A 20,123-nucleotide genomic window follows, 5' to 3' on the forward strand; every position below is an offset into this window, starting at 1 on the left:
CAACAACATCAACAGTGGCTACATATGTGATGTGGCGCTGTAGAAAGGCACTGGACTACTAAACACAAGGTTGGTAGTTCACCCCCATAAATGGCTCCTCCAGTTCCCTATACAGGATGGAATACCCAAAAATGAAATTAACTCCATCTGGGGGAAGAGAAGGAGAAGTTCAGTATCATTATCCAAAACAGTACCAGGGGCCAATTTTGTTACATACCATCAATGGTTCACTGCAACTTCAGGCTGACGCTGAAGGAAATTAAAACACGTCTACAGTAAGTAAACACGGAGTCCTGGTGTGGTGCTGTGGGCTAATGCGTTAAACTGTAAAGTTTAACTGCAAGGTCAGTGGTTCAAATTCACCAACTGCTCCTTGGAAACCCTATACAGGATCGCTATGGATCAGAATCAACTCAATGGCACTTAACAACAACAACAACAGTAAGCAAAATATGACCATGACTACATCCTACATGAATTCAGACACCGTCTTAGAACAAATCAGACACATTAGACACTAATGACCGAAGCCCAAAGTCATGTAGGACAACATCAAGAAAGCAAAATGTCAGTAAAAGAAAGACCAAAGTGAATCTCAGAATAGACACTGAAACTTGATCTTGACCAGAACAGATAAAGGAAAAAATGATGCAGTAAAAGAGTTGAACAGAACATTTAAGAGAACAGCTTGAGAAGACAAACAAAAATATATAATGTGCAAAGATATGGATTTACAAAACCAAAAGCGTAGAACACTCTTGGCATTTCTCAAGCTGAAAAAAAAGTGAAGAAAAAATTCAAACCTTGATTTGCAATAGTGGAAAACTCTAATGCCCAAATACTGAATGATGCAGAAAGTACCAGAAGTAGATGAAAGGAATCGAGTTATAATACCAAACAGTCAATGATCAAGCATTGGTGGTGGTGATGTGCCGCGGAGTCAGTTCCAACTCACAGCAACCCTGTACAGGGTTTCCAAGGCTGTAAATCTTTACGGGAGCAGAAAGCCTCATTTTTCTCCCCCAGAAGAGCTGGTAGTTTCAAACTGCTGACCCTGAGGTTAGCCACTACGCTACCAGAGTGCCTCGTTTAAGCATTTAAGACTTAGCATATGACAAAGAATCAAAGTTACTGAAGGAAGAAATCCATGCTGCACTGAAGACAAACATGGATCCAGGAATAGATGGCATGCCAACTGAAAGGTTTCAGTAAATGGAGGAGAGACGGGAGCACTCCGTAACTGTCGTGGATAGAATTTTGTCCCCACCAAAACATGTGTCAGCTTGACTGCATGATTTTCAGTGGTTTGTTAGTTATGTAATGACTCTCCAGATAAGATCTGATGTGATAAGTCAATGAGAGGCATGCACCATCTTTAATACCATCAAGACGCTGATTTGATGTAAGAGAGCTGCCAGGAGTGTAGCCTGCAAAAGGACAGAGAAGTGGGCAGGGAGTGGAGTGGACACTTTGCAGCTGGGTTTCCTGCACTGTGAAGCTTTTGTTGTTGTTGCCAAGTGCCACCGAGCTGGTTCCAACTCATAGTGAACCTTGATAGTGTTTCTGAGGGATGGCTGGTGGGTTTGAACTGCTGACCTTACGGTCCAGTGCATTATTCTGCAGCACCACACCAGGGCTCCTAGACCCAGGGAAACATGAATGTCATGACACATGGTTCTCTCCAAGGGACAGATGTTGAGGCAAGGACCGTTCTTCAGAGCCAGCTCTCTCAATTTGGACTTCTAACCTCCTAAATTGTGCGAATAACTTTGCTCACGAAAGCCATACACTTGCATCATTAATATCACACCCAAGTAAAAACTCCCTTAAAGATAACTGAAAAGTGGATGCAGTAACGTAGCAGGAAGCTGCCAGGGATTCATTGTGAATTCACAAGAGGACGTGGCTCAAGATACACCATTTCTGACGCTGCAGGGGTCTTGACGTAAAGCAGAGTGCAGTGTAGTGAATTAACATTTCCTCCAGCTATAGTTTATATATATATATACATACACCCATGTTCATTGCAGCTTTATTCACAACAGCAATAAGATGGAGACAACCCAGATGCCCATCAGCAGAGGGATGGTTGAACAAACTTTGGTACACACACACAATGGAAGATCATGCAGTATTGAACAATGATGCATCTGCAAAACACCCATACCACAGATGAACTTGGAGGACTATTATGCTCAGCAAAATGAGTCTATCACAAAGGGACAGCTATTGTAAGCGACCACCACTGCAAAAAGTCAAGAAAAGTTTTTCATTCTAGAATAAACTTTCTGTGATGGTTAACAGGGGTGGGTGGGAAGGAAGAATTATTTACTGGGTAGAATGTAGACATGTCTAGCTATAGTTTTGTAAACTAATGCCAGATGACATTTTTCTGATGGGACTGGTTAAAAGAAGGTTGGCGACAGATACTGCATATTATATGATTTGTTAATGACTGTGATCGTAAAACCTGGAAATCTAATGAAGAGATTGGTCAATGTTACTTTCCGACTAGATTTTGTATGAGCCATCTCTCAAGTAGGAAGAGATGATCTCATTACCAAGAAGAGCCAGGAGTAGAGCGTGCCCTTTGGACCCCGAGATCCCAGCGCACTGAATTTCCTTAACCAAGGAACACACAGCTTTGTGATAGAGGCAAGACAGGAGCATCAGACTGCAGACTCAGAGCACGAGACGAGTTTGGCAGACTTGCTTGCTGAGTGGGGTGCCACAGGTAACTAACTGGTGCGGGGGTATGTTTGCTGACTCCCACATGGAGCTAGAGCCAAGTGCTTCTAGGCTGAGGCTTATGCAGGTGTGGTGTTTTCTGTGGGCATTTTATCAATAGACCTAGAAGAGTAACGTAGCACCGCTGAAGCAGGACAAAGACCAGGCCATGGGGCTGCGGGCCAGAGCGAACCTATCTGTGGGCATGGCAAGGGACAGGCTGTTCGGACTGTATGAACTGTGCCCAGAACATTTCTCCCTGTGAACTGTAACCTGTTAGCTTTCCTAATAAACCCACTGTTGAGTATGGTGTCTGAATCCTGCGTGGTTGTTGCAATGAATTACCGAACACAACATGAGTAGACAATGCTCTGGGAGAAAGGACTGATTCCATATTTTTTGCACAGAGAACACCAGAAATATGTTTACTTGTGTTTTATTGACTATGCAAAAGAATTTGACTGTGTGGACCATAACAAATGATGGATTACATTGCAAACAAAGGACATTTCAGAACACTTACTTGTGATCATGCGGCGCTTATACACAGACCAAGAGAAAATTGTTGAAGCTTTACATAGGAATGCTGAATAGTTTAAAATCAGGAAAGGTGTGCATCAGAGTTGTAGCCTTCCAACAATTACTTGATATGCATGCTGAACAAATAGTCCGAGAAGCACATACGCAGGTCAGTGAACACACGGACAACACTCAATGGGAAGGACTGATACAGTGGCTGTCGTAATGGTTCAAACGTGATGAAGAATGGGGACAGCTTAGGGCAGGAGTAGTCCATTCTGTTGTTCACAGTGGAGCTGTAAGTTAGAGCCAAATCAATGGCACTGGCTTAGACCGGGTTTTCTGGAGAAGCAAACCCAGTGAAGCTTATATATATATATATATATATGTTGTTGTTAAGTGCCATCGAGTCGATAGCGACCCATAACGACCCTGTATAGGGTTTTCAAGGAGTAGCTGGTGAGCTTGAACCATTGACCTTGCAGTTCAAACGACTTTTCAGTCTGACGCATTAGCCCACAGTGCCACATCAGGACTCTCTCTCTCTCTCTCTCTCTCTCTCTCTCTCTCTCTCTCTCTATATATATATATATATATATATATATATATATATATATTTGTTGTTGTTAAGTGCCGTGGAGTCGGTTCAAACTCATAGTGACCCTGTACAGGGTTTCCGAGGCTGTAAATCTTTACAGGAGCAGAAAGCCTCATCTTTCTCCCACGGGCAGCTAGAAGTTTAGAAATGTTGAACTTGTGGTTCGCAGCCCGATTTGTAACCACTACGCTACCAGATATATATATATATTGTTAAGTGCCATCAAGTCAGTTCTGACTCATAACAACCCTGTATAGAGTTTCCAAGGAAGCAGCTGGTGAGTTGAACCATCTGTGGTTCAAAGTGACCTTGTAGTCTAGCAGTACCACACCAGGACTCTCTCTCTCTCTCTCTCTCTCTATATATATATATATGTATATTCTTACACACAAATATATCAGTTGATATCAAGAAATTGGCTCACACAGTTAGAAAGGCAGGCAAATTCCAAGTTCATGGGCTACATGTCAGGCTGAAGGCTCTCCTCACTCAAACAGCTGCAGGAACCGATGACCCCAAGATTGGCAGATGAGACACGAGGCTTCTACTGGCACAAGCAAGCAAACCCCAGGTCAGCAGGTGAGATGGCAGGCTACCGATGAGTTTTAGGATTGGCAGGCAACACGGCAGGCTGCGGGCTCAAATCCAGAACCAGAGGTTGGATGATGAACCAGATGCAGGGATCAGGCCCAACAGAATGCAAAGAAGCATTGCCCAAATGTCCAGTGCACTGGAAGCAGGCCACAGCCCTGAGGAAATGGTCTTTCAATGGATTAGCTGTTAATGGCTGCTCTCCTCACACAGGTGATTCGATCAGCTCTTATCACGTCTTAATTGAAGAACCACCAACAATGGTGGGCCAGCCAAGCTGACACAAAGCACTGACTACAAGTAAAACTGATAGCTTAAAGTACAAAAAAAAAAAAAAAGCAGAATATTTGATATCCCAACATTTTATTCTAGGACAAACTTAGCAACTTATAAAAGGTAAAACAGCTAACTTTAAAATAAGAAAGAATGTGACCTACATAGAAACAACAAAACTTGTTACACCAAGTACATGATCAGAGTATTTTATTGCATATTAATTAATATCATGAAAACTAAAAAACAAAAAAGAAAAAACAGCACACTGGTGCACAATCCTTCCTACTTGTTATTAATAGTGAAATTCTTAAGAAAGGTAAAATGCAGGTTAGAGTGAGAAGGCAACCAGCATTAATAAGGACAACCCCACTGTTACAATGAAATGACCGTTTTCCCCAAAGGCTCACAGCAGCTGTGACCATTCCAGCCAGCAGTGCGTCTTGTTTCCTTAGTCATTGAGAAATTGTTCCTTAATCGATGACTCTCAGAAATTTGCTGTTTGAAATAATAGAAAGAAGAAGCATTCCACTTTTGACATATAGATTAGTCTCTCCACTATGAGTTACGTGCCAAGTCAGGACCTCCTGAAAGTCTCCCCACGTTTATTACATTTAGAAGGCCAACCTCACCTGTGAGTTCTTATATGCGTAGCAAGGGCTGAAAGCTGCTTAAAGGCTTTCACACACTGCTTACACTGGTAGGGCCTCTCTCCACTGTGCGTCCTCATGTGTGTAGTGAGTGCCGAGTGTTGCTTAAAGGCTTTCCCACACTCCTTACATACATAAGGCCTAACTCCACTGTGAGTCCTTCTGTGTGTAGTGAGGGAGGAGTAATCGCTAAAGGCCTTCTCACACTCTGTACACTGATAAGGCTTCTCTCCACTGTGAGTTCTTATGTGTGTCGTCAGAGCTGAGAGCTGCCTGAAAGCTTTCCCACACTCCTTACACTCATAGGGCCTCTCTCCACTGTGAGTTCTAATGTGTTTCGTAAGAGATGAACAATCCCTGAAAGCTTTCCCACATTCTTTACACTTGTACGGCCTATCTCCAGTGTGGGTCCTCATATGTGTAGTGAGGGCCGAGAGCTGTCTAAAGGCTTTCCGACATTCCTTACACACATAAGGCCTCTCTCCACTGTGTGTTCTTATATGTATAGTGAGAGAAGAGGAACATCTGAAGGCTTTCCCACATTCCTTACATTCATAAGGCCGCTCTCCAGTGTGAGTTCTTATGTGTTTAGTGAGGGACGAGGCTTCACTAAAAGACTTCCCACATTGTTTACATTCATAAGGCTTCTCCCCACTGTGCGTTCGTATATGCGTCGTGAGGGCGGAGAGCTGCCTGAAGGACTTGCCACACTCCCTACATTCATAAGGCTTCTCTCCAGTGTGAGTTCTGGTGTGAATAGTGAGGGCTGAGGCGTCGATGAACGTTTTCCCACACTCCTTACATTCATAAGGCCTCTCCCCACTGTGGATTCTTCGTATGTGTTTGGTGAGAAGTGAGGCGCGGCGGAATGCTGTGTGACACTCTTTACATTTGTAAGGCCTCTCGCCAGTGTGAGTTCTTATGTGTCTAGTGAGGTTGGAGGCAAGTCGGAAGGCTTTCCCACAGTGCTTACATTCAAAGGCCCTCTCTTCAGTGTGGGTTAGTAAATGTTTACTGAGGGACGAGGCGTGAGTGAAGACTTTCCCACACTCCTTACACTCGTAAGACTTCTGTACACTGGGAGCTTTGACACGTCTGGGGAGTTGTGGAGCCTCAGCAGAGCCTTTCCCACAATCCTTAGATTCATGGCGTCTCTCTTTAGTATGAGGCCTCTTAGTTACACTGAGAGCTGAGGAGTCAATAAAAACATTAATGCTTTCCTTGCAGTCATCAGGACTCTCTGCACTGTGGGTGTTTCTTATATGTTTAATGAGATTTGCGGCTCGTCCAAAGGCTCGTCCACATACCTTACATTTATAAGGCTTCACAACACTGTGGGCTTTGATATGTTTAGTGAGGGCTGAGAACTGCCTAAAGGTTTTGCCACATTCACTACATTTAAAAGGCTTCTCTCTACTATGAGTTCTTATATGTTTAGTGAGATACGAGGCGTACGTGAAGGCTTTCCCACACTCCTTACACTCATAAGGCCTCTCCCCACTGTGAGTCCTTATATGCGTTGTGAGGGCTGAGAGCTGCCTAAAGCCTTTCCCACATTCCTTACAATGAAAAGGTCTCTCGCCACTGTGTGTTCTCAAATGAGTAGCGAGGTAAGAGGCATAACCAAAGGCTTTCCCACACTGCTTACATTTGAAAGGCTTCTCTCCACTGTGAATTCTTAAATGTTTGGTAAGGTTGGAAGAACAGGTAAAGGTTTTCCCACATTCCTTACATTCATAAGGCTTCTCTCCACTGTGAGTCCTTACATGTTTGGTAAGGGATGAGTAATCACTAAAGGTTTTCCCACATTCCTTACATTCATAAGGTCTCTCTCCACTGTGAGTTCTGATATGTCTAGTGAGGGATGAGGTCTCGCTGAAGGCTTTCCCACATTCCTTACATTCATAAGGCCTCTCTCCACTGTGAGTTCTGATATGTCTAGTGAGGTTTGAGGAACATGTGAAGGCTTTCCTACATTCCTTGCATTCATAAGGCCTCTCACCACTGTGTGTTCTTATATGTTTAGTGAGCGATGAGGTCTCACTAAAGGTTTTCCCACATTGTCTACATTCATGAGGCATTTCTCTTTTATGAACTGTTTTATGTAAAATGAGTGGTGAAGAACTCGTATATATTTTACAACATTCCTTACATTCACAGTTTCTCATGTGTGTCCAAAAGGGTGGGAAACTACAGAAATATTTCCCATATTCACTGGGTTGCTCAGGAGTGAGAGCTGTGGCAGGATTTTTAAGCATTGTGATACAAATGAAGTCTTGCCCACATACCTTACATTTATGGAATTTCTTCCCATTAATAACTTTCATGGGAGTGGGCAGGAGAGAGGGACAACGGCAGGCTTCTCCACATTGCTTACACTGGCAGGTACTGCGTCCAGCGTCGAATCTGCTGAGATCATTCTGTGACGAGAACTCCATGAAGGCTTTTCCCTACTCACAGTCTTCAAAAGGATTCAGTACTGGATAACTTCTTAGCACAGTAAGATCTGGAGTCCAAGTGGATGCCTCCCACACCGACTGCCTTCACATTCATTTCACAGAGCCAGTCTATTGTACGATTTCTGTCAGAAACAAGCAACATGCTATTGGAAATACATCGGTTCACACTTTCATCAAATGCAGTGAGCTTGTGTGTGCGTGTTTTAATCAGACTTTCATCGCTTCCAGGAGAAATATACTTCAAATGTTCAACATCAGGCTCACGTTAAAGATAATGGTATTTGCTGAAAACGTAATTTTACAACTGGGCTAATGTACGCTGCTGGTGGGTTCTGTTGAGTCCATTCTGCCTCACAGCAATTCCGTACACAACAAAACGCAACACTCCCCGTCAGGCAGCACCTTTATGGTCGCCATGTTTGAAGCCACTGTTGTTAATGTAACTTGGTAAGAGCCTTCCTCTTAGACACACACTCACATATATACAAATATATATACCTTGTTATGACAAATTAGGATTTTTTTCCTGAAGAACTGTTCTGTTGTGTATGAATGGACACTTACCGCAAATGTTTCCTCTGACTTTTATGCTGAATTTTATGGTCATGTAACTTGGAGCTTTATCCAAACATGACGAAAAAGTTCTTATTCTTCATGAATTCCTCCACTGTATGTTGACTGGATAACTTTTTCTCATCATTAAGTTTTCACCAGACTGAATCAATCATTGCAGCTGAGGGGCACAATATGAAACAACATGGAAAGAGATTATTAGGGAAAAATAGTCATGACTAGCTGTGGAAAACGTGGTGAAGAATGAACATTACAGAACACGTATTGCGCTCATGAGGAACCGGTACACAGACCAAGAGGCAGGTGTTCAAACAGGATAAGGGAACGCTGTATGGTTAAAAATTAGGAAAGGTGTGCAACAGGGTTGTATTCATTTACCATACATATGTATGCTGAGCAAATAATGCGAGAAGCCAAATTATATGAAGAAAACTGTGGCGTCAGGATTGGAGGAAGACTCATTAACAACCTGTGATATGCAGATGATACAACCTTGCTTACTGAAAGACAAGAGGACTTAGAATTCTTACTAATGAAGTTGCACTTCAATGTAAAGAACACAAAAATTTTCACAACTGGACCAATAAATAACATCAAGATAAATAAAGAGATGACTGAAGTTGCCAAAAACTTCATTTTGCTTGGAACAACCATCAACACTCATGAAAGCAGTAGTCAAGAAATCAAACAACATACTCCATTAAGCAAATCTGCTGCACAAGACCTCTTTAAAGTGCTGAAGAGCAAAGGTATCAGTCTGAGGACTAAGGTGTGCCTGACCCAAGCCATGATATTTCCAATAGTCTCATATGCATGTGAAAAGTTGTTCAATGAATAAAGAAAACCATAGAATTGATGAAACTGAGTTATGGTATTGGAGGAGAATATTAAAAGTGCCATGAACTGCCAAGAGAACAAACAAATCTGTGTTGGAAGAAGTACAGTCAGAATGCTCCTTAGAGGCCGGAATGGCTAGACCTTGCCTCTCATACTTTGGACGTATTATCAGGAGGGTCCAGTCCCCTGAAGAAGGACATCAGGCTTGGTAAAGTGGAGGGGCAACAAAAAAGAGGAAGGTCCCCAACAAGATGGACTGGCACAGTGGCAGCAGCAATGGGCTCACTGCAGCAAACACTGTGAGGTTGGTGCAGGACCGGGAAGCGTCTAGTTCTGTTGTGCATAAGGTTGCTGTTTGTGGATACCGACTCGATGGCGTCTAACAACAAGGCTTCCTGAAAATAAGAAAGACTAAGCCACATTTTGCTGCTTTTGCAGTTTGGCAATGGTTAAAAGCAATCGAGTCCTGGTGTGGTGCTGAAGGATAAAGGCCAGACTGCTAACCTCTAGGTCGGCAGTTCAAACCCACCCATCAGCAGCAATCTGGTGACCCGACACAAGTCAGAATAGACTCAACAGCACTTTATAACAACAGGAAGTACAACTACACCTATGTGGTTAAAAGTGACAGTGACCCCGGAGATTTCGTTATAAGTCAAACAGCAGAACTGTGGACAGAGTACACAGGTAAAACATTAGAGAGGAAAAGGCCTCTGGGAGAGGATTACTAAAGCCAGAAAAGGAAACTCGGGTAGTTGCTGTAGCCTCATCCCTCCAGAACCTTTTTCTAGATGACAGTAGACTTTGCTGACATTGACTATCTCCACATTCCTTGCTCCTCTAGGAAAACAACTGGGTGAAGCCGCTTTATGCTCGTGGAGAATTTCATGCCCTGAAGAAAGAGCATGCAGAGCAACGAGCATTTCCCTGATAACAGCCCACACTACACTCAGCAGGGACTGGAAATATGGGACCATTGTGAACTATGGGCACGAAAAGAAACACACCAAACTAGTAATAAACACCAAAATTCTTGACACCAAAATTCTTGACAAAGTCCCAAAACAAAATCTCTCACTGATGCAAAGTTATCCCTGAAACCAGTGCTTATCCAACCCTGAGGACTGTCAGTTACAAGCTAAATGAGAACTCATTGTCCTGTAGGAAGCTTTCTGTTCAGGGAGAAGCCAGAATATGTGAGTTCCAGAGACCACACCAGGAGTTCTAGTGTGGTGCTATAGTTTACGAAACTAGGCTGCAAGGTCAGCGGTTCAAACTCACCAGCCACTCCTTAGAAAATCTATACAGGGTTGCTATGAGTAGGAACCAACTCAATGACACTTAACAACACAGATTAAGGAAAGATGTCTGTTTCACTGAACAATTTATCCCCACTCCTCAGCCCAAATACTGTAGCAAAGTTGATTATTAAAGTAATTTCCTCAATAAAGGAATCATTCGAGCAGTATTGGTGTGACGGTATAGGACAAGCACTGTACTGCTAATGTCAAAGTCGGCCATTCAAATCAGCTGTTCTTCAGAAATGACTCGGAACGTCCTCGACAGCACTTAACAATAACAAAGGAACAATAATTAAAATATGTCATTCTTGCCTAACCAGGTCAGGTTTCTGAAGGTTTCCATCACCATGATCTCTGGAGTTTTCTATAATCAAGATCTAGCAAAACCCAGCTTTCCTGGCTAAAGTCCATAACCACATCCTCACTCACGACTGAGTCTGAGAGCAGTCCACATAATCGGGATCAGCTACGTACCATGTAGTCTAATATGTACAAGAACAGAGGATGAGGCTGAGAGTCCAGGGGAAGAGAAAATTCAGACAGCTTTCACACCAGGGCTACCTTCCGTAAAGGTCTACGCTAGGGCACAGCCATTAGCCTTGTCCCTTCACAAACTATATTCACCTCTTCACTGACTTTGAACACACTGAAGTAATCTTTCCACAGTGTGACCACTACTAATTACAATCTTACTAATTTTTTTTTAAACTTTTATTGTGAATTGAGTGATAGTTTACATGGTATTTTGAGCTACTACATCCATATGTATAAGTCAAGTTCATCAAATTATAGCAATTTACACTGCTTTCTGTTATCAAATTTCTCTATCTTCCTCTAGTTGAGTTCTTATTATTAAGCCATCGAGGCTAGGTCAAATGGGTACTATCTGCAAATTTGGGTGTTCTTGTGCATCTCCCCTCACTTCGTATCAGCTGGGATGCTTCACTCTCAGCTCTAGCCCTCTGTGGCTATGTCCTTGACCATGGGTTCAGGTGTCCCCAGGTCTCACCACACTTCAGACCAACCAGCCCTTCCTCTTCTCTCTCTCATCTCTAGGTCAACCGAAGCCTATGGAACGTGGTTGAACTCAGCCTATTTCTGCATTGCTGCTTTTCCCCCAATTCTACTCACCAAGAGACCAACACAGTAGCCAGCAAGCTTACATGCCTGCTCGTGCGTTCCCTTTGAGTTTCATTCTTGGAGGGGGGGGTTTATCCTGAAGGGACTTGATTATTTGCCTTGACTTACTACTCTACTTATGTAAATAAAGAAAACATCACAACAGATTTTAGAAAAGACTCTTGCATATAGCATGTTGCTGAGTACCGTGGAGTCAGTTCTGACTCATAGTGACCCTGTCCAGGGTTTCCGAAGCTGTAAATCTTTACAGGAGCAGGAAGCCTCATCTTTCTCCCGCAGAACTGCTGGTAGTTTCGAACTGCTGACCTTGTGGTTCGCAGCCCGATTCGTAACCACTACGCTACCAGAGCTTCTTTGAATACAGTATACATAAAGCAAATGGAGTCCTGGTGAATGACGCTGGACTGCAAGGTCACTTCAAACTGCAAGGTTGGTGGTTCAAGTTCACTGGCTGCTCCTCGGAAACCCTATACTGGGTCACTGTGAGTCGGAACCGACTAGATGGTGTTTAACCATAAAGGAAATGGAAGAAATGGTGAGCTAAAAGTACAGAGAGATTTCAAGGACCAGCTCAAGACAAAGTAAAGCATTATGATGAAATGTGCAAAGCCCAAAAGTGAAGACCACTTTTAGTATTTCTCATTATGAAAGAACAGAAGAAGAAATTCCAGCCTCAAGTTCGAGTACAGAGAGCTTCCATGAATCTTCCATTAAATGACGCAGGAAGCATCCAAAGAATACGAACGGAACACAGAGTCGTGGTGTCAAAAAAGCACTGATCAGCAGGTAAGCATTTCAAAGGCAAAGTGTGATCAAAAACCAGTGCAGCCAAAAGAAGTCCAAATTGCAAAAAATACATTGATAAAAACCAAAAGCTAAAGGAACTGACAGAAAACCAATTGAGATATTTCAACAACTGGACACAAAGATAGAAGAAACTCTCATTCATCTACATCAAGAAATTGAAAGATAACCACCTGGCCAGTATCTGTGCCTATTCCAAAGAAAGGTGTTCCAAGGGGATGCAGAAATTCTTGAACAAAATATCTGTAATAACATCCACAAGTAACAGTTGATGATAATTCAAAAATGGTTGCAGCAGTAAATCAACAGAGAATTTCCAGAAATTCACACCACATTTCAAAGAAGATGTGGCGCAAGGAATATGTTTGGTGTTGTCAGATGGATCTTGGCTGAAAGCAGAGGTCACCAGAAAAACACTGAACTATATTATACTGACTACACAATGGCATTCAACTGTGTTGTTGTTGTTAAGTGCCACTGAGTTGGTTCTGACCCACAGCAACTCTGTGTAGGATTTCCGAGGAGCAGCTGGTGATCGGAACAAATTATGGATAACACTGCAACAGACAGGAATTCTAGAACACTCTACTGTACTCACACAGAAGTTGTACAAAGACCAAAAGGCAAAGTGTTCCAACAGAACAAATGGATATTGCGTAGTTCAAATCAGGAAAGGTGTGTGTCACAGTTGTATACGTTCACCATACATACTCAATCTGCAAACTGAACAGGTAAAGTGAAAAGTACATCAGAATTGGAGGGAGACTCATTAACAACTTGCAATGTACAGATGACGCAACTGTGCTTGCTAAGTGAAGTGGGCTTGAAACACTTGCTGATGAAGATTAAACACTACAGCCCTCAGTATAGATAGACCCCAACATAGAGAATACCAAGATGCTCACAAGTGGACCATCATGCACATCATGATAAACAGAAAACAATGGCGTTGTCAAGGGTTCCCATTCACTTGGGTCCACAACCTGTGCTCACGGAAACAGCAGCCAAGGAATCAATTGTCATAATGATGAGGGGACATCTGCCTTACAACGGTGTTTTTAAACTGAGTTAAAAAGGAAAGATGTCGCTTTGAGGGCTAAGGTGTGTCAAACCCCAAACAGTACTTTTAATGGCCTTGATGCATGGTGAAGCGTCGCAGTGGATAAGACGATGCAAGGATTGATGCCTCTGAATGACAGTGATGACCACACCATGAACGGCCAGAAAACAAAGCTATCTGGCTCGTAAGTACAGCGAGAACGCCCATCAGAAGTAAAGAGATGACGCTACAGCTCATGTACTTTGGACATTTTATACAGAAGGATTTGTCCCTGGAGAAGGATGTCCCTCCTGGTAAAGAGAGGCTCAGTCACAGAGAAGACCCTCCCACCACTGACCCAGCTGCTACAACAGTGGGCCACACACCAGCTCCAGTGAGGCGGGCACAGCTGCAGGCAGCGTTTTGTTCTGTTGTGGAAGGAGGCAGAACTCACTGGCATCTAACACCACCACGAGGAACAGCAAAAGTTAGAGACACTCTCTCATTCCAACCATGTATTCCTTGTAAGCAATTTCACCTCCCTCCGTAAGATTCGTCCGAACACTCGAAGAGACAGAAAGTGCGGGGGAAGGCGGGAAGCAACATGCTGGGGAAACTGCACAACGGCAGTTTCTTTCCTTCACCCCTCAGGAGAACAAGAGGCTCCCACAAACACACACAAACACACAGAGCACCCCAGGCCCTGCGGCAGTCCTACTGTTATGAGTAACTAGAGACTAGCGCATAAGTCCATCTGCTGAAAAAGTATATTCTTCTGGTGAATTATGAATTTGTATATGTTAGTTGCTGCCTTTGGCTTGGTTCTCTGAAGAAGCTGAACCAGTAAAATCTACATAGGTACGTATGAAGAGACGTTTGTAACAAGGAAATGGCTCGCAGCTGTCAGATGTCAGGCTGCGGATGACCCCCAGGATTGGTAGGCAATAGCACAGGCCATTGGCTTGAGTCCAAAGAACCGGAGTCAGATGGCGCGCCAGATGTGGGATCCAGCCCGGGAGAAAGCCAGCAAGCTTGGCTTGTGTGTCTAGTACATTGCGAGCAGGCCACACACTGACTGCTCACAGCAGATCTCATCACAGAGCTGATTACAGTGCACACATCGTATCAGAGCTCACCGTGGGGCGTCACTACGTCTAAACTGTCAAACCACCGAGAATTCCAGCTTAGTCAACCTGACAGAAAACGTCACCTGTAACAGTCACCTGCTGTTAAACTCTCAGTTGTCCTGTCACTTTCATTGATTTGCTGTTGTTCTTAAGTGCCGTCGAGTCGGTTCTGACCCATAGCAGCCCTGTGTAGGGTTTCTGAGGAGTGGCTGGTGAGCTTCAACTGCCGCCCCTGTGATTCGAACCGACAACATTGCAGTCCAGCGCAGTAACACACAGAGCCACACCAGTGACAGGAACCATTACGCAGCAAGAGCTACACACAATGCTCCGATTTTGAGACACGATACAAGCATGACCTTATTAGTACTGACTTCTCCCATCAACCATTAGAAACCCACGCACTCTCACGCACACATGGTCTACTTCTGCAGAAGAAATACAGCATGCCCTCGTGTTTGCTGTCAGAGAAGAGATTACAGTTAAAAGCGTGAAACTGGAGCGCAGATGGTTTCTCTGTGAAATAGCCAGGGAGTGCCAGCTGTTTCCTATAGAATCCATCTGGAAACTCCTCCCACGCCTATGACTGTGTGACCCCTTCCCTGGGGGATTCCTCATCAGGTGGAGGGAGTGCAGGCCCCTGAGTTGCATTTTGGATGCTAACCTAGAGGAACAGTAGAGTAAGAGGTCTCTGGTCAGGGCGGTGGTAAAGCAGGCTGCGTACGGCACCCGCAAGCAATCCAAGTATACGGTGTCACACTAAAATGGGAGCCAGAGCCGAAATCCTCAACTCTCCTCCAATGCAGCAGGCAAAGCTGCAAATTTTACAATCAGCATTTCATGATACAATATAATAATGACAAAATGTTCTGTGTATTCAGTAAATATGATTTCTAAACGATTCTGAAAGACGTTGGTGACACCAGCTCATATCCTAAGTAGATGTTAATCGGGTGTTGGGGAGAGCAATACAAGAAAGGGGAGTGGGTGGAAGAACACGATCGGTAGGGGAACACCGAGACAGGTTTGCATGGCCTAAGAGGGACAGATGTAAACTGATGCATGCTCAACCTTGGAACAACAGGGCTCTGTGATACAAGGATCTAGGCATAGTCTGAAGAGGGAAAATAATAAAATGCTTGACTGTTTTATGAATATAGGTTTCCCTTGCCTACTATTGTAAAATAAGACACTTGAGTGGGATAGAAAGGAATGTTTGGAAACATGATTACAGAAAACTTGTAAGCCCATCTTCAGCCTATAACTGATTGGAATACTTAAATTCTAGAACTTGCCCAGTGACATAGGCCTCTTGTGGACCCTTGCAGAGTATAGGACCTTAGGCGGAATCCTGAATCCCATCCAGAACCTTCTGAGGTGGAACATCCCCACTAGCAAGGACAAGCAGACCAGCCTGGAACAGCTACAGTGACAGAAGATACATCTTCAAAGAAAGATCCTCAGGAAAAACCCAAAACAAAAATGTCAGCATGACTGGCTACTACAAGAATAAGCAAGCTGTTCGCCAGGAAGACATCAAGGCTAGCAATCAAGTTCCTTCAGGACAAACTCCCCTCTAAGATTGAAACTCAGAGGGAACACACAAACAGGCATGTAAGCTTGCTGGCGACCACATTAGTCTGCTGGTGAGTAGAAGAGGGGAAAAGACAGCAATGAAGAAGTGAGCTGAGTTCAACCACAGTCCATCTTGTTGACCTAGCAATGAGAGAGAGAAGAGGAAGGGCTAGTTGGTCTGAAGTGTGGTAAGACCTGGGGACACCTGAGTCCACGGACAAGGACATAGCCACAGAGGGCTAGAGTTGAGAGTGAAGCATCCAGGTGATATGAAGTGAGGGGAGATGCATAAGAACACCCAAACTTGCAGACAATACCCATTTGACCTAGCCTTGATAGCTTGATAATTAGAACTTAACTAGAGAAAGATTACTTAAAAAAAAAAATTTTTTTTTTTATAAAGGAAACAAAGGTAAATTGCCACAATTTGATGAACCTGACCTATACTCATGGCACTAGTAACTCTAAATACCAACAGAGAGGGAACAGTCTTCACATCAAGTATCAATGCTATCCCCTTTGAACACAGGGTAGACAAGGATGGGCAACTTAAGACATTGGCTACCTAAAATAAGGGGGCGATAAAGGCACAAAGTGATTGGCTTCCAAGGTTTCAAGAGGGAGTTAAGTTTAAGATTAAGTGGGGGAAGACAGAGTCCCCACTGAATAGTTTTCATCTTGTCTAGATGGGTCTGGTAAAAAGAGATGGGATAAGATTCATACGATTGTGAATAATTGTTATCATAACTAATTGTGACTGTCACAATTGTAAAGGTAGAAGTTTTGTAACAAAAACTGTGGAGTGGTTAATCTTACAGTCCAGAAACACAAGACCCTAGGACTATCAAGAGAGAAACGCACAAGCAGAATGCAGGACTTTATCCAGAGAAATAGCAACACCAGAAATGTATGCAGAGCTGGGGTCATGGATGGAGAGGGAGTGCCTGAGGACTCTAGATTCATGGGAAGAGAGGGACAAAGAGCTGGTGGCCAGCAGGCTGACTTGCAGAACGTGCCCTTTGCAGGTGCAAATTATTATATATGCCTGAGTGGGATTTGTTTGTTTGTTTTAAAAAAAAAAAAAAAGCCAAAATGAATAGAGAGAAATACTGTTAACTGATGGTACATGGAAGGGATTATAATTATTGTAAAGAAAAAAGGTGTATGATTTGTTGAATGTAAAACTGATGCTATGCCCTTTAAACTTTCACTCAATCCACAATAAAAACCTTTAAAAAAAAATAATAAAGTAAATAGAGGTAAATACTGTTAACTGTTGGTACATGGAAGGGATTATAATCATTTTAATAAAGCAAAGTATATGATCTGTTGAATGTAAAACTTTTGAACTGCTCTATAACCTTCAGTCAACTCACAATAAAAAGTTAAAAAGAAAAAAAAAAAGTACCAGGGTGTACCAGGACAGAGAAATCTGTGTGGGAAGAAGTCCAGCCAGAATGCTCTTAGGAGTCAGGGTGGCTGGTCTCTCATACTTCAGACACATCATCAGGAGGGACCAGTCCCTGGAGAATGACCTCATGCTTGATCAAGTCAGCAAAACCGAGGGAACCCCCAATGAAGCCAACTGGCACAGTGGCAGTGGTAACGGGTTCAAGCCCAGCAATGGCTCTGAGGCTGGCCCAAGACGGAGCGGCATGTCATTCAGCGTAATAATGCAGCTGTGAGTTGAAGGCGACTTGATGGCAACTAACAACTGGTACTGAGTGGTTACGATTGGGCTAAACTCAAGGACAGCGGTTCGAAACTACCATTCCTTCCATGGAAGAAAGATGAGACCTGTAATACTACCAGCAACTTAAGAATTTAGCTTTCTCTATAAAGCTGGACAGTTAATAGGAAGACTGTAGAAGAATTGACGCATTTGAGTTATGGTGTTGGAGGAGAATATTAAAAGTACCAGGGGCTACCAAAAGAACCAATAGGTCCATTTTTAAAGAAGTGCAGCTAGAGCGCCCCCTGGAGGCCAGGATGGCCAAACCTCATCTCTCATACTTCAGACATACTGTCAGGTGAGACCAGTTGCTGGAGAAGGAGATCGTTTGGTTAAGATGGAGGGTCAGAGAAAAAGAGGAAGACCCCCAACAAGATGGACTGGCAAAGTGGCAGCATCAATGGGCTCAAGTGTGGCAACAATTGTGAGGCTGGCCCAGGATCGGGCAATGTTTCGTTCTACTGTGCATAAGGTCGCTATGAGTTGGTACCGATTCAATGGCACCTAACAACAACGTACTACTGGTGGCACTGTGGGCTAATGCGTCAGACTTCAAAGTGGTTTGAACTGCAAGGTCAGGGGTTCAAGCTCACCAGCTCCTCCTTGGAAACTCTATACGGGGTCGCTATGTGACAGGATCGACTCAACAGCACTTAAAAACAACAACATACTGCTTTGGTCGAAGCCAACTCCACGGCACATAACCACCACCACCATACTGCTTTGGGAGCCTTGGTGTAGCGCTGTGGGTTAATGGCCAGACTGCAAAGCCGTTTGAACTGCAAGGTTGGCACTTCAAAACTACCTACAATTCCTTCCATGGGAGAAAAGGGGACGCTTCTGCTTACGTAAAGATTTACAGTCTCGGAAACCCTATTCATGGTCGCTATGAATCAGAACAGACTCCAAGGCCCATAACCACCACCAACAACGTAAGAATTTAGCGCTGTCTATATTCTGCTTTGGAGTCCTGGTGTGGCGCTGTGGGTTAATGCGCGAGACTGCAAAGCCATTTGAACTGTTAGGTCGGCAGTTCAAGCTCACCAGCTGCTCCTTGGAAACCCTACACAGGATCGCTATGGATTGTAATCGACTCAATGGCACGTCACAACAACACCAATACTGCTTTGGTCGGAACCGACTCCATGGCACATAACCACCACCATACTGTTTTGGGAGTCCTGGTGTGGTGCTGTGGGTAACGCACCAGACTACAAAGCCGTTTGAACTGCAAGGTTGGAGGTTCAAGTTCACCAGCTGCTCCTCAGAAACCCTATACAGGATGGCTATGGGTCGGCGTCTACTCGACAGCCATTTAAGAACAATACTGCTTTGAAAGGATAATTTGTTCATTAGAAATTGTAAATTCCACATTATGTTTTGTGTAATAAAGGGAACTTGTCGTTGTTAGGTGCCATCGAGTTGGTACCAACCCATAACGACCTTATGCAAAGCAAAACAAAACACTGCCTGATGCTGGGCCAACCTCACTATTGTTGCCACACTTGAGTCCATCAATGCTGCCACTTGGCCAATCCATCTCTCTGGGCGTCTTCCTCTTTTTCTCTGACCCTCCATCTTACCAAACATGATATCCTTCTCCAGCGACTGGTCCCTCCTGACAACATGTCCAAAGTATGAGAGACCAAGTTTGGTCATCCTGGCCTCCAAGGAGCACTCTGGCTGCACTTCTTCCAAAACAGATCTATTGGTTCTTTTGGCAGTCCATGGCACTTCCAATATTCTCCTCCAACACCACAACTCAAAGGCATCAATTCTTCTATGGTCTTCCTTATTCACTGTCCAGCTTTCTCATGCATATGAGGTTATTGAAAATACCATGGCTTGGGTCAGGTGCACCTTAGTCTTCAAGCTGACATCTTTGCTCAACACTTTAAAAAGGTCTTGTGCGGCAGATTTACCTAATGCAATACATCGTCTGATCTCTTGACTGCTGCTGCTTCCCTGAGTGTTGATAGTTGATCCAGGAAGAATGAAGTCCTTGACAACTTCAATCTTTTCTCCATTGATAAGAATGCTGTTACAAAACAACATAGGCAGACTGACTGTTACTATAAGAACAAGTAACTTGCCCGCCCAGGAAACATCAAGGCAAGTGGTCGGGTCCCCTCAGTGCAAACCCCCTTCCAAGACTAAGACTCAATGGGAATACACGCT

General features: G+C 43.7%; 1 protein-coding gene across 1 annotated transcript in view; it reads right to left on the minus strand.

Moving 5' to 3' along the window:
• Window positions 1-20,123, minus strand: part of LOC102839863 (zinc finger protein 420-like) — a 60,184-nt gene that overhangs the window by 32,086 nt on the left and 7,975 nt on the right. The window contains exon 3 of the mRNA XM_006869064.1: window positions 5,341-6,442. Coding sequence (XP_006869126.1) covers window positions 5,341-6,442 — 1,102 coding nt within the window. The remainder of the gene's footprint in view (window positions 1-5,340; window positions 6,443-20,123) is intronic.

The sequence above is a fragment of the Chrysochloris asiatica genome, unplaced genomic scaffold (genome assembly GCF_000296735.1).
Source record: "Chrysochloris asiatica unplaced genomic scaffold, ChrAsi1.0 scaffold00125, whole genome shotgun sequence".
Lineage (NCBI taxonomy): Eukaryota > Metazoa > Chordata > Mammalia > Afrosoricida > Chrysochloridae > Chrysochloris > Chrysochloris asiatica.